Raw genomic sequence first — 13,013 nt, forward strand, 5'->3', positions numbered from 1 at the left:
GGACTGAGGGGCGGGGGGCAGGGCCGGTGTCCCCAATCCCGGGGGTGGGGGGACTGAGGGGCGGGGGGCAGGGCCGGTGTCCCCCAGTCTGGGGGGTGGGGGGACTGAGGGGCGGGGGGGCAGGGCCGGTGTCCCCCAGTCTGGGGGGTGGGGGGACTGAGGGGCGAGGGGCAGGGCCGGTGTCCCCCAGTCTGGGGGGTGGGGGGACTGAGGGGCGGGGGGCAGGGCCGGTGTCCCCCAGTCTGGGGGGTGGGGGGACTGAGGGGCGGGGGGGCAGGGCCGGTGTCCCCCAGTCCCGGGGGTGGTGGGGACTGAGGGGCGGGGGGCAGGGCCGCTGTCCCCCAGTCCCGGGGGTGGGGGGACTGAGGGGCGGGGGGGCAGGGCCGGTGTCCCCCAGTCCCGGGGGTGGTGGGGACTGAGGGGCGGGGCGCAGGGCCGGTGTCCCCCAGTCCCGGGGGGGGGGGGACTGAGGGGCGGGGCGCAGGGCCGGTGTCCCCCAGTCCCGGGGGTGGGGGGACTGAGGGGCGGGGCGCAGGGCCGGTGTCCCCCAGTCCCGGGGGTGGGGGGGACTGAGGGGCGGGGCGCAGGGCCGGTGTCCCCCAGTCCCGGGGGTGGGGGGGACTGAGGGGCCGGTGTCCCCCAGTCCCGGGGGTGGGGGGACTGAGGGGCGGGGGGGCAGGGCCGGTGTCCCCCAGTCCCGGGGGTGGGGGGACTGAGGGGCGGGGCGCAGGGCCGGTGTCCCCCAGTCCCGGGGGTGGGGGGACTGAGGGGCGGGGCGCAGGGCCGGTGTCCCCAGTCCCGGCGGGGGGCTGATGGCCTCCGCGGCCTCTTCCGAGGCACATGTCCTGGCCCCCAGACCTGGGGCTGGGCTGCTTAGAGGCTGCATTTCATGCTTTTGAAACTCTCAGAAGCGGTCACGGCTCTAGCGCAGGGCCCTGCGCTGCCCAGAGCCAGACACCGGAGCAGGCGGCGGGCAGCGCCGCGGGCCGGGCACCCTGGGGCCGGGCTGCGGAGGGGCGGGGCTGGGAGGGCTGAACCCGGGAGGAAGGGCCGTCCGCGCTGCGCGAAGAGGGGCTGGCTGCGGTCCCCCTCGGCCGGGGACTCGCCCGCCCGCCTCCAGCCCCGAGGCCAAGCGCACGACAGAGAAGTCGCGACGCTCACACACCGGGGGCCCGAGCCCAGAAACCGACCTTCCTCGCGGGCCGGAAGAGACCGCCCTCTGGTGAACAACCGCTTCCCGCCTTCCCCCCAGACACGTGGCCGGCGCTTCCGGGAGATGCCCCTCACAAACATGGCCGCCGCCCCGCCTCGTTGCCCTGAGCACGGAGGCAGCCCGGTGGGTGCCCCTCACAAACATGGCCGCCGCCCCGCCCTCTGCGCGCGTCGCCTGCTTTGTTGGGTCACGTGCCTGGGGACGCCGGGCTGTGATTGGCCAGCCTTCTGGTGGCGTCAGACGCCGGGGCGCGGGCGGAGGGCCGCCGGTTTGCAGGTCCTCAAAGAAGCGTTAGGCCGGGACGCGGCGACTTGGGGCGGTGCTGGGGGCGGCAGCGCGCCGCTCACACTCATGAGGAGCCGCAAGGTGAGGGGCCGAGGCCGGCTGGGGACTGCGCCGAAGAGGCTGGCGCTCCGGCCGCCCATTTTCTGGGGAGCTGAGGAGTGGCCGCAGTACGCCCAGGGCCGAGGGGCGGCCTCTGGTCGGCACCCACAGGCCGCCCCGGGGTGCGGGTCCCCCAGACTACGGCCCTGGGGAAGGGGGTTCCCAGACCGCGCCACCGGGAGAGGCGGGGTATCCTGGGTCACGCCCCTCGGGTAAGGGGCTCCCAGACCACGTCCCGGGGGGGGGAGGAGCGGGGGGAGAGCATCCTGGGTCACACCCCCCTCCTCCCCGGGTAGGGGGCTCCCAGATCACTGCCCTCGATAGAGGGGCTACCAGACCGCGCCACCGGAGAGGCGGGGTATCCTGGGTCACGCCCCGCGGGTAAGGGGCTCCCAGACCACGCCCCTCACCCGGGTAAGGGGCACCCAGATCACTGCCCTGGATAGGGGGGCTCCCAGACCGCGCCACCGGAGAGGCGGGGTATCCTGGGTCACGCCCCCCGGGTAAGGGGCTCCCAGACCACGTCCCGGGGGGGGGGAGGAGCGGGGGGAGAGCATCCCGGGTCACACCCACCCCCCCTCCTCCCCGGGTAAGGGGCTCCCGGACCACGTCCCGGGGGGCGAGAGCATCCTGGATCACACCCCCCTCCTCCCCGGGTAAGGGGCGCCCAGATCACTGCCCTGGATAGAGGGGCTACCAGACCGCGCCACCGGAGAGGCGGGGTATCCTGGGTCACGCCCCCCGGGTAAGGGGCTCCCAGACCACGCCACGGGGGGGGGGGGGGGAGCATCCTGGGTCACGCTCCCCCCCAAGGGGCTTCCATATCACTGCCCTGGATAGGGGTCTCCCAGACCACGCCACTGGGAAGCGGGGCATCCTGGGTCACGCCCCCCGGATAGAGGGCTGCCAGACTACCTCCCAGGAAAGGGGGTCTCCTCCAGAACTGGTCTGGACCCCTGGATACCGCTGCCACCACAGAAGCCCTCAGTTCTTCAGCTTGGCTGCAGTCAGCTCAAGTGCAAAGTGGGGCGGGAGGGGACTGACCGGGGCGCTGGTTCGTGCACTGGGGACCTGGCGGTGGACCCAGGCCCACAGTTGGGTCTTGGGGTGGGGGTGGGGGTGTTTTACCAGCCTGACATCTCTGTCTTTTATGGAATTGTTTGGCCCGTTCACATTTAAAGTTACTAATGGACTTGGATGCACACATGCCATTTTACTTTTGTTTTCTTTAAACATGTCTGTTTTCTGTTTCTTGTTTAAATGGGTTAAAATGAGTATTTTCTAATGCGGCATTTTAACTTAATTATTTATTCACTATTTTTTAACACATTTCCCCAGCAGTTGCTCTAGGTTTTACCATATGCGTTGTAACTTAATGGAATCGGCTGCAGATTTGTAGCCGCTTCGTTCCAGTGAGATAGTCCCTTTACCCGCGGCCTCGGGATGTTAACTTATTCCATCTCTTAGTGTTAGGAGCCCGCAGTCCCTGCTCCGATTCTGTCCATCTGTGGGCATTCCTCAGCCCAGTGCAGCCTTGCTCCCACCCTGTCCTTTGTGCTGTTGTTGCCGAATAAAGCACATTCCTTTTTGAGTTGTAGACGTGTTTTTGTCTACAGCTGCTTTTTAAATCAGTTCAGAAAGGAGGTACATATGCATGTCAACAGGGTTCTGTAAGGACAGAATTACTTTCCTGGTGCTCTCTTCCGGTGAATTTGAATTCCCATGGGGGTCACGGAACTTCCTTTAGTATTCCTTGTAAGGCGGGTCTGCCGGCAACAAATTCCCTCAGTTTACCTGAAGTGTCTGTTTTGCTGTCCTTTTTGAAGGATAGCTTTGCTAGATAGAGGATTCTTGGGGGATTTTTTTCTTTGACAACTTTAAGTATGTTTGACTGTATCCATTGTTTCTGCTAAGTTAGCGGTTTATTTATAGAGCTCCCTTGTAAGTGAGGAGTCGCTTTCTTCTGTTTTCAAGATTTCCCTTGTCTTTGGCTTTCAGCATTTAAACAGTGCTGTGTCTGTTTATGGCGCTCGTTGCATTTCTCCTATTGGGAGTTCAGTTCTTTGAGATTCCTGTGTGTGTCGGTGGTGGTTTTTCAATAAATTTGGGAAGTTTCAGCCATTATTTCTCTGAATATCTTTTCTGCTCCTTTCCTTCCTGGTACTCCCATTACACGTATGTTGGTGCACTTAAGTGTGTCCAGTGTTTTCTCAAAGACTTCCTTTTTCATTATTTTTTCTCTCTGTTCAATTCTTCAGTTGTGCTTTCTTTTAGCTCTTGAACATGTTCATAATGGCCACTTTTAAGGCTTTTTCTGATAAATTCAACCCTGGTCACTCTCATGGGCTCTTCTGTTGCTGGCTTTTATTCCAGTATAGGGGTCTGCTTTCCTGTTTACTTGCATGCTCCATGATTTTTTGTTGAAACTGGACATTTCAGATAATATAGCAATTCTGGGTTCCTGTCTCCCACCCCCACCCCCACCCCCATGGCTTGTCGTTGTTAGTAGGCTTTTTATTTGTTTAGTGACTGGGCAGATTATTCTATTGGACTCCTTATTTCCCCCCTCTCACCAGGCGAGGGTCTGGTCGGCCTGCCCCGGGAGCGCTGGGCACGCCCACATTCACCATGGGTTGATGCTCTTCCTCTCCTCCCAGACCACACCTTGGCTGTTAAACTCCCATTAAATGCCTTTTGATTGCTCAGTTGTTTTCAGCAATAGCCTGGGGCATAAATTGCTTCGCAAACTAATCTGTCACTGGGTGGCTTCTTTGAAGGCTGAGGCCTAATTTCTGTAGTTGTGTTTCATACTTGTTCCGACCCCAGGAGGGCTCCTCCAGCTTTGTTTCCCTGCTTCCCACCTGTGGACTATCTGGCCTAAAGTTTATCTTGATTCTTGTTGTGACTGCCTTTTTTCCACATCCTCTACTGTTCTTGAGAGCCCCCTAAGGCCAGACCTTCCTGACACTCCTGCAAATGAAGTCAGTTCCGTAGGGAAGAGATTAAGAGCTCCCTGTGTTAATGTCTGCCTCTCCCTCAGGCAAAGTCTGTGAGTCGGTGCTCAGTCTAGGGACAGTGAGTGACTGGCTTCACTGCAAGACACCTCTCATCCTGAGTGCTCTCAGAGAGGCACGGTGGTGGTAGCAGCCTGAGAGCCCCTCGGCTTGCTTCTCTGGGCCTGGAGCCACTTCCACAAGCCAGGGGCGGGGATGATGGGGCCCCAGTCTTCTTAGTGCTCTGCCCAGGGTGAAGCCTCTGTCCCACAACTGGGGTCTGGGCAGAAGGAAGCCCCCTCCTCTCAACCACACTCCTCCCCCAGGACTTAGCCTCAGAACAGGTAGGATGAGGACAGAATGAGAAAGGCTGACATCCAGGGGCGCCTGGGTGGCACAGTCGTTAAGCCTCTGCCTTCGGCTCAGGTCATGATCTGGGGGTCCTGGGATCGAGTCCCGCATCGGGCTCCCATCCTGCTCAGCGCGGAGCCTGCTTCTCCCTCTGCCTCTGCCTGCAGCTCCCCCTGCTTGTGTTCTCTCTCTCTCTCTCAAATAAAATAAAATCTTAAAAATAATAATAATAAATAAAAATAATGGCAAAGAATTAAAAAAAAAAAAAGGCTGACATCCTGCCCCGAGTGGGGGGAAAGCCCTCTGTCAGAGCGGTAGGGCGCCCTGTGTTCTCGCCCGTGGCGGTCTAGAGTTCACATACCGCTGAGTTTTGTAAGTGGTCTTGAGTGTTTCTTCATTTGCTCTTTGCCCATAGGACCATTTCCAAAAGCCTTAAATGGTTTTCATACTTCTGCCAGTTCTGTAGGTGGTCAGCGGGGTTCCTCATGCTGTCCTGTTGGAGGTCGGTCTTGTCCTGCTCTTTTGGGAAACCACATTTTTGCCTTTGACATTCCAGTTTTTAACAGTTTGGGAAGGTGGAAGACCTCAACAATGGGAAGTTTTTCCTTTGGGGATTAAGTGGAAGCAACCAGCTCTCCAAGGCAGAAGAAACTGCTCGATCCTTGATGTGTGGGAGCAGGCACCTTGGAGTGGGTTCCACCGTGATTGAACTAAAGCCGGCATACCGCCAGATTGGCCTACAGCTCCCGAGTAGGTGACAGGTGGGACCCAGAACAAGCTCAGCTCCTGAGTGTCGGCCTAGACACACCAAGTTTGCGTCTTCAGGGGTCTGGAAAGTCGGAGATGAACACTCCCACCCGGGAAGCCAGGTGCACCCCGAGACTACAGTCCCTGCCTCAGAGATAAAGACAGAAGGCATCTAGAAGCACACTGCCTTGGAGAAGACCCAGGACAGCTGCCCCCCTGCTCAGCCCCCTCGGAGCAGCCAAGCAGCTTCATGCAGGCAGCTCTTGGAGCTCGTATGTGGGAGAGCCGTGCGAGATGACGCAGGGCAAGGAGGACTTGGAGGCCACACATCACTTGGCTGACCTCAAACAGGCTCCTCGCCAGAGCCATCCTCGTCTTAAAGGGGGGAGGCTGCTCCTCGGGAAGCTGTTTAAGCACCAAGCACAGCGCCTGCTGCATGAGTACTCAGTGATACTCGGTGATAGCAGCAGCTGTCCTCGGGGCCAGTTGTCCAGTCCGTCCGTCCGTTCCCCCCCGCCCCCAGCCAAGCACAGTCACACGGGAAAGTGTTGGGAGGAGGACTTGTAACAGAGAAGAGAAGACAGTTGGTGGCCTGGGACAAACGTGGCCATTCCCTCCAGGAGGGGAGAGGGTTTCAGGAGGTGTGCTGGTGCAGGGCAGGGAGGAGGGGCATTCTGGAACCTCTTCAGGCTCTGCTCCCTGTGTGTGGCTATGACCCCACCGCTGCCAGGCTTCAGCAAGCCCCGCTCTCAACACAACGTGGGCCCAGACCCAGTGCACCCACCCGGCAGGCCCTTTACCTTGTCCAGAGCTCCTTGTCCCCAGTGTGTGCACAGCTGGGAGGGTACCCTGTCCTTCCACAGGCCACTGCCTTTCCTTTGCCTTGCATTTTGAATCCTCTCCGGGAACGCTCCTGGTATCTCACAGCCTGGGTGAGCCGCCACCTCTCAGGGCCTCTGGAAACCTCTAGGGCTGCAGGCGGGGATGGGTGAGAAACCACTGTAGAGATTTCTAAGCTAGCTCGTCTCCCTTTTGACTGCTTTCCTCTTCTGTTGACATGCTGCCCTTCACCCAGCCCTGGGGCCCCCAGTTCTGGGGCCTGCTGTGATGAGAGCCTTCAGCCTCCCACCTGCATGCCCACCCATCCTCGCTCACTACTCTGTGTGACCCACTTTTATTGTCAGGTTTCAAGCTGAGCTTTAAATGTATCGTTTTCTAAGTGCATTTGGTATCTACTCCAGAACGGAAAAAGGAATTAGGGGAAAAACTGGTGAAATTCAAATCAAGTCTGTAGTGTAGTGAGCAGGAAGGGCTGCACCAATGCAGACTTCGTTTTGCCAGATGCACCATGGGTTATAAGTTTTTTACTGTTCCAGTTCATTCCTTCCTTGTCATTAGAAGACTAACTTGCATTCGGAGTAAAATGGACACAGACCTTTGATAAGATTAGCCAGAAGTTCACTGCTTTACACCAATAGAATCAGGACTGTTTCCCCGTATAATTTGAGGAAGGGTGGGGTGTGGGGGTGGCTTTTGTTTTTCATGTCACCTTTTATCAAGAACTTGGACACCATGTAAAAGTTAGAAAACGTTCTGAGAAAGGGTATGTGCTGCTTCTAAACACATTTGAAGTTTACTTGATATCTACTAACTCCCAGATGGAGGTTCCTAAAAATGTGTAAGGTAAAGGAGACAAACCGCCCCAAGCTTCCAAGACTGTAGGAAAGAGTAGATCTGCATCTTTTACCCAAAACAGTTTTGTTTGAATTTGCACAAGGCCACAGGTGTTTTTCCGGAAAGATGATGGAGACGGGTAGGAGGGACTCTCCGGCGTCGTCTTCAGGTCGGAAATCCCTGTGTCCACGCTCACGTGTCCTAAGCGCACTTTCTGACACTGTGGTCCTGGTCTAGCTCACAGGTACAGTGCGGTCCTCAGCGCGCCTCCGAGCCCGCCGTTGCTCAGCCAGGTTGGCCTCTGCTCGGGAAGCCGGCACCGCCACGTCTGCCAGGACGGTATGTCAGGTGAGCCTTGTTACCGCAGAGACGCCGGGACTTGCCCGCTGGGTCCATTTTTGTACAAAATGTTGGCCCTGAGGTGTATCGGGAAAGAGTTGTGTTGCTTACACCCCAGGGAGAAGACCACGGTGCTGCGATCGCTTTCGGAGAGAGCTGTGCTCACCCCGCGGCGGGCATGCGTGTCTCTCCTCCGTCTCCACACGCACCTTTCCTAGTCACTCTTTTTTTTTTTTTTTTAAGATTTTTATTTATTTATTTGATAGAGAGAGAGAGTACAAGTAGGCAGAGAGGCAGGCAGAGGGAGAGGGAGAAGCAGGCTCCCTACTGAGCAGGGAGCCCGATGCGGGACTCGATCCCAGGACCCTGGGATCATGACCTGAGCCGAAGGCAGCCGCTTAACCGACTGAGCCACCCAGGCGCCCTCCTAGTCAATCTTGTAATGCCGCCTCCCGCGTGAGGTCGGTTGGCACGGGGCCCCGCCCCTTCACCCCTAAAGTCTTTGAGAGGAAGGTCTGCCCACGTCTGCTGTACAGTTGCCAAGCAGCCCTAGTGCCCAAGGCTGCTGGAAGGCTGAGCTCCCTCAGGCCGCGCTCACAGGTCTGGTTGGGACTTGGTTTGACACCAGCAGCTAACAGGTTCACTTCCGTGCGCTGCTCCAGAAACCGTGAAGTCCCTTTAACAAATAATTGCTGAGCCCCTGCTCTGTGCCGTAAAACAGATCCTGCCTTCGTGCAGCCTATGTTCTAGCAGAGATGCGTGGAAACGGGATGTTTTGTTGGCATTTTATAATCTGTCAATACCCGCTTCTGAAGTTCCCTCAGCAACTACAACGCCCCTGGGGGAGCTGGCAGGGGTGGGAGCGGCGGCGCTGTGTGTCTAGATCCCTCCCAGCCTTTGGAGGCAGTGACCTAATCACCCTACCGTACAAGTGTGGAAGGAGACCTGTATTGTCTAAGGCGTGAGAAGGAGTACTGGCCTCTGGGACTGAGACGTTCTGAATTTGCTGTCTGCCCCCTAATCCTAGACGTGTCTGGTTTCCCCTTACACTTTCCTCTTGACAGACCTCGTCACACAAAGCCGCCGACAGGCGAACTTCCAAGAAGTTCAAGTATGACAAAGGTCATCTGGTGAAAGCAGAATTACAGAAACTCGTCCCCAAGAGCGATAGTGCTGCTTTGCCCAAAATACCACCCGAGAGCCCTCGTAACAATGAGCCTCTGGGGTTTGCTGAAGACCACGTGCCACCTGCAGGGAAGGGAGCTGGTGCTCCCGCTCAGCCGGAGGCCGCGGGGCCCCCCCTCGGGCCCTGCACAGCTGTGGGCGACGCTGGCCCGGCAGAGACTGAAGACGGCCTGTGCCTGCCCGCCCCCGGGGCTCTTACAGGGGAGGGGCCTCATGGTAGCCGCGTGGCACGGGGCAGCTCAGCGCTGCAGGGGGAGCAGGCCCCGAGGCCCCCGCTGCAGACAGATGACAGCGTCTTTCTGGACGAGGACAGCAACCAGCCGATGCCGGTGGGCCGGTTCTTCGGGAACGTGGAGCTCATGCAGGTAAGACGGACGCCCCCACGCAGGCCGCACGCTTGGGCAGCGCTCCCCACTCAGGGCATGTGTGTGGCGCTGCCTCAGGACAGACTCACATGCCCGCGAGGAGGAGACACAGCGGCTACCTGGGAGCAGCACCCCCCTGTCCTGAGCAGAGGATCCTGCCAGGGCACCAGCTTCTGCTGGGAGGTCTCTGCTTCCTCGCTCGGCCCTCGGGGTGCGGGCTGGTGTGTGACTCTGGGCCTCCCCCTCAGCTGTGGGCAGGACGCAGCCGCCCCATGCTTGCTGGGCATCCTCTTTCCTCAAGTCAGCTGGGGGAGCGAGCCCTCACCTCGAGGGCTGACCGGTGCGGTGCGCTGGCCGTGCCTGAAATGTGTTTTCTTCCTCCAAGGACCTTCCACCAGCGTCTTCGTCTTGTCCTTCGATGAGCAGGCGAGAATTCAGGAAAATGCATTTCAGAGCCAAAGATGATGAAGATGATGATGACGGTGCAGAAATGTAGAGAATAAAGTACATGGTGATCTCCTTGCATATTTAATACCGTTAATAGTTTGACAGTTTAGCAAGTGACGAGATTTATATCAAGTTTATCTCCCAAGAAAATGTACTCTGAACCAGACGTTGAGACAGACCCGGGAAGGTCCTCGTGCACAGCACCAAGCCCCTGGAGCTTGACACTCGCGCCCAGAACCATCTCTGAGTCTGCGCAGCCGCTGCTCCATACACGTGCATTTTCTTGCGTCTGTGTGTCTGTGAGTCTGTGACGACGGTTTGAGTCCCCCGAGGGGCGTGGGGTTCAGTGGGAGAGACCTTTCGGAAGAAAACTCCTCACTTAAGCCCTTTAGTTTTGATAACACGAGTTTATTTTCCATTATCGAAATCTGATCATTCTTGTGATTGAGTCAATGCCAGTTCTTAAAGAACTCTCCTTTATTTCTGTATATGAAGCTAATGTTTACCTTGAAAATTTTGCAAAATACATATGAGAAAGAAAGAAAATATATTTTGAAAATATTTTTAAAGAAATCTCTATGTTCCTAAAACTCTATTTCTTTCAAAAATGTTGCGGACCAAGTGGAGAAAACGAATCCTTACCTGTGTTCTGTGTGTAAGGCTGGGTCACCAGGGGGGAGGTGACACCCGTGAGTGCCACCCCAGAGTGGAGAGCTGAGGCTGCGCACCAGAAGGGACGCGGCACCCCCTTGTGTAGGGTGTGGGGTTCCTGAGACAGCAGCGGTGCCCCGCGCAGTCCTCGCCCCGTGTGGTGACGAGGCTGTGTGCTCCTCGTGGTATAGCGAGCTACGGAGGTTGGGGTGAGGGAACACCAGGAGGGAGCCTGGCTCCCGCATGGCCAACACAAAGAGAGACGCTGCCTGCAGTCAGGAAGACGGGATTGAACATCCGCTCATGAGGAGGAACAGCCCCTTCTTGAGCTGTGGTTGTGCCCCGCCCCCAACCCTTGTCCGCAGTTTTAGTCACCCACGCTCAACCGCGAGTCGGAGGCAGATGTCCTCCCTGTGACGCGTCGTAGCCCAGCGCTGTGTCGCCTGCCCACGTCGCTCACCTCCATCTCCGCACGTAGGCAATCATCATGTCACATCCTCCCGGGGAGAAGGGTGAGTGCAGGCCAGGGAGAGCGGGAGGCCATGGTCATCTAACCTCACGGCAGTGCATTGTGATTGTTCTGTGTGACTCTTAGTTCCTTCCTGTGCCTCAGTCACACTTACACTCGATCACAGGTGTGTGTTCAGGAGAAGAGTTAGCACCTAGAGGGTTCGGGACCAGCCGCGCTTTCAGGCATCCACTGGGGGTCTTGGAAGGGACCCCCCGCCGTTAACAGACATTTCTGGCTTAGTTATAACAGCAGCTAGATTTAACCCTATGAAAATGTCCCGTGAGGCACGGAGGGTACCTTACAGGAAAGATCGTTTGGTTCACGCAAGTAGCGAAGGTCCTTCAAACGCCCACGCGAGAGATCTTCCCCCACAGCCCCTCCACTTCCGATGTGATCATCTTCCCATTAGCAGCTGTGACCTCTGCCTACTCTGGATAATTTGGTGGTTTATTGATCAACAAACTACTCTGTTTAATCAGTTGAAATTACTGCTCCTAAAGGGATTTTGATGGCAGCCAGGGAAAACAACGAACTACTAGAGGTTACTGTAGAAATAACTAGTAATCACAGCACCTGGGTTCGCGGTGACCAGGCTGCCTCAGATTCCAGGGGTCTCTGTGCCCCACGTACTGGCTTCTGGGAGAAGCATATGCCTGAAGCGAGCACACCCGCAGGAGATGTGCGGCCACATTCCCACCAAAACGCAAAGTGAAAACTGCGTGCTCCTAGGGGACCAACCCCTGCTCACGCCACGCAGAATATCTGGGGTTGGGAAGATGGTACAGTTGTGTAAGTCTGCTGGTTACTCCCAGGTGACGGGGGACGTTAGCAGGTGTCCCCTGCGGAGTTGGCACCGATCGGCGGAGCTCACGTGCTGCAGGCAGCACAACAGAAATGTCACCCTGAGGCCCGTGCGGCGTGACGTCGGCCATATGGAAGGAAGCAGGCTCAGCCCTGGGGACAAAATGAAGTTTCAGGAAGCCTATTAAAAGAGCTGTCAACTCTCACCCACTTGAGTTGTGAGTGCTCGGTGATCTATCCTGCCTCGGTCGTCTGCCAGTGTTTAAAATGAATGCTGGCTCCAGGCCCTGTTACAGTGTGAATTTCTAGAAACACTCTCTAACGTGGGTCTTCACACAACGACGGGCCCGTGGTTGGGTGAGCGGTGTAGGAACTAGGAGAGCCGTCCTGCCGCGCCGTCTTCAGCGCCCGTTGTGCAGGGGACCCTCAGACCCGCTCCTACAACTCCGAGGACTCAGGAGAAGCCACGATACTCACGGTCCCGTTTGTCACGGGGAAAGCACACACGGGGCCAAGTGCCAGAGGAACGGCCTCCCGCGGTGTCTCCCGGGGGCGGCACAGACGCGGGCCTCATTCTCCAGCCACCCGGGAAGCTCCCCCGGGCCTTACTGGGATCAGTCACACAGGCTCGGAGTGCACACCTGGCACTGAAACCCACCCCCACCCCCCGCCTCTCCTCATCAGCCCCGGCCTTGTTCACACCCCTCACTGGCCTCCTTCGGCACTGACCCCCCCACTCCCCGCCCCGACTCTGCACGGCCGGCTCCCTCTGGCTTCCCTGCCCAAGCTCCCCATCCTGGCTGCCATCAGAGGCTGACTGCCGGCCGCCCCCTCCCGTAAGCTGCAGGACGGGGGTCTAGAGGTCCTCCCTCTGCAGCCTTGCCGAGCAAAGAGCCTGCGGCAAGTGGAGGGCCTGCCAGTACAAGGGACCTCATGCCCAGATGTCACGGCAGTTCTGCACCCGCAGATCACCAGACCCTACACTCCCAGCTCCTAGATTTTCCCTCCCTTCCTTTGTTGAAAACAGACTGCAAACCCCTATTTTGCAAAGAGGTTGTGCTACCAACTCTAACCTGGGAGTCTGAGGGGGACATAACTGCCTGGTGACCCCCTCCCGTCTGTAACAGTCACCCAGCACCCAGGCCGAGGGCCCCGAAACAAGTAAACTCAACCGCATCGCAACCAGGAGAGCCTCGCAGCTCTTGCTCGAGTCAGACTGGATTTCCGCGTCCTGCATCCCGAGGGGATGTAAGTGCCCGTCAGAAAGGTGAGCAGGAGCCCGCTCAGGAGCGGAGGGCAGTGGGGGAGGCAGCAGAAGTCCTAGCAGATCAGATCTCTGAGGCCCAGCCGGG

At 58.0% G+C, this 13,013-nt stretch overlaps 1 protein-coding gene across 3 annotated transcripts; it reads left to right on the forward strand.

Moving 5' to 3' along the window:
• Positions 1 to 1,420: 1,420 nt before the first annotated feature.
• On the forward strand, positions 1,421 to 10,271 carry CUNH1orf174 (chromosome unknown C1orf174 homolog). 3 transcript variants are annotated; one of them, XM_045898847.3, is made up of 4 exons: positions 1,421 to 1,579; positions 7,600 to 7,710; positions 8,766 to 9,251; positions 9,637 to 10,271. In XM_045898847.3, exons 1-4 carry the CDS (start codon positions 1,565 to 1,567, stop codon positions 9,745 to 9,747), a joined length of 723 nt encoding a protein of 240 aa, XP_045754803.1. In that variant the 5' UTR covers positions 1,421 to 1,564; the 3' UTR covers positions 9,748 to 10,271. The 3 variants fall into 3 exon arrangements, with proteins under 3 accessions (XP_045754803.1, XP_054369151.1, XP_064446132.1); XM_054513176.2 differs by having other exon boundaries at positions 7,600 to 7,701; XM_064590062.1 differs by lacking the exon at positions 7,600 to 7,710 and having other exon boundaries at positions 1,451 to 1,579.
• Positions 10,272 to 13,013: the final 2,742 nt, after the last annotated feature.

The sequence above is a fragment of the Mirounga angustirostris genome, unplaced genomic scaffold, assembly GCF_029215605.1.
Source record: "Mirounga angustirostris isolate CCGP_5_RB_7025 unplaced genomic scaffold, mMirAng1.0.hap1 SCAF_4, whole genome shotgun sequence".
In the NCBI taxonomy this organism is placed as follows: Eukaryota; Metazoa; Chordata; class Mammalia; order Carnivora; family Phocidae; genus Mirounga; species Mirounga angustirostris.

Bases quoted from the DNA above. Each gene is read 5' to 3' on its own strand.
- CUNH1orf174 (XM_045898847.3), top strand. The intron at 7,711-8,765 runs GTGAGCCTTGTT...TCCTCTTGACAG, and splicing joins CTGCCAGGACGGTATGTCAG to ACCTCGTCACACAAAGCCGC. The intron at 9,252-9,636 runs GTAAGACGGACG...TCTTCCTCCAAG, and splicing joins GGAACGTGGAGCTCATGCAG to GACCTTCCACCAGCGTCTTC.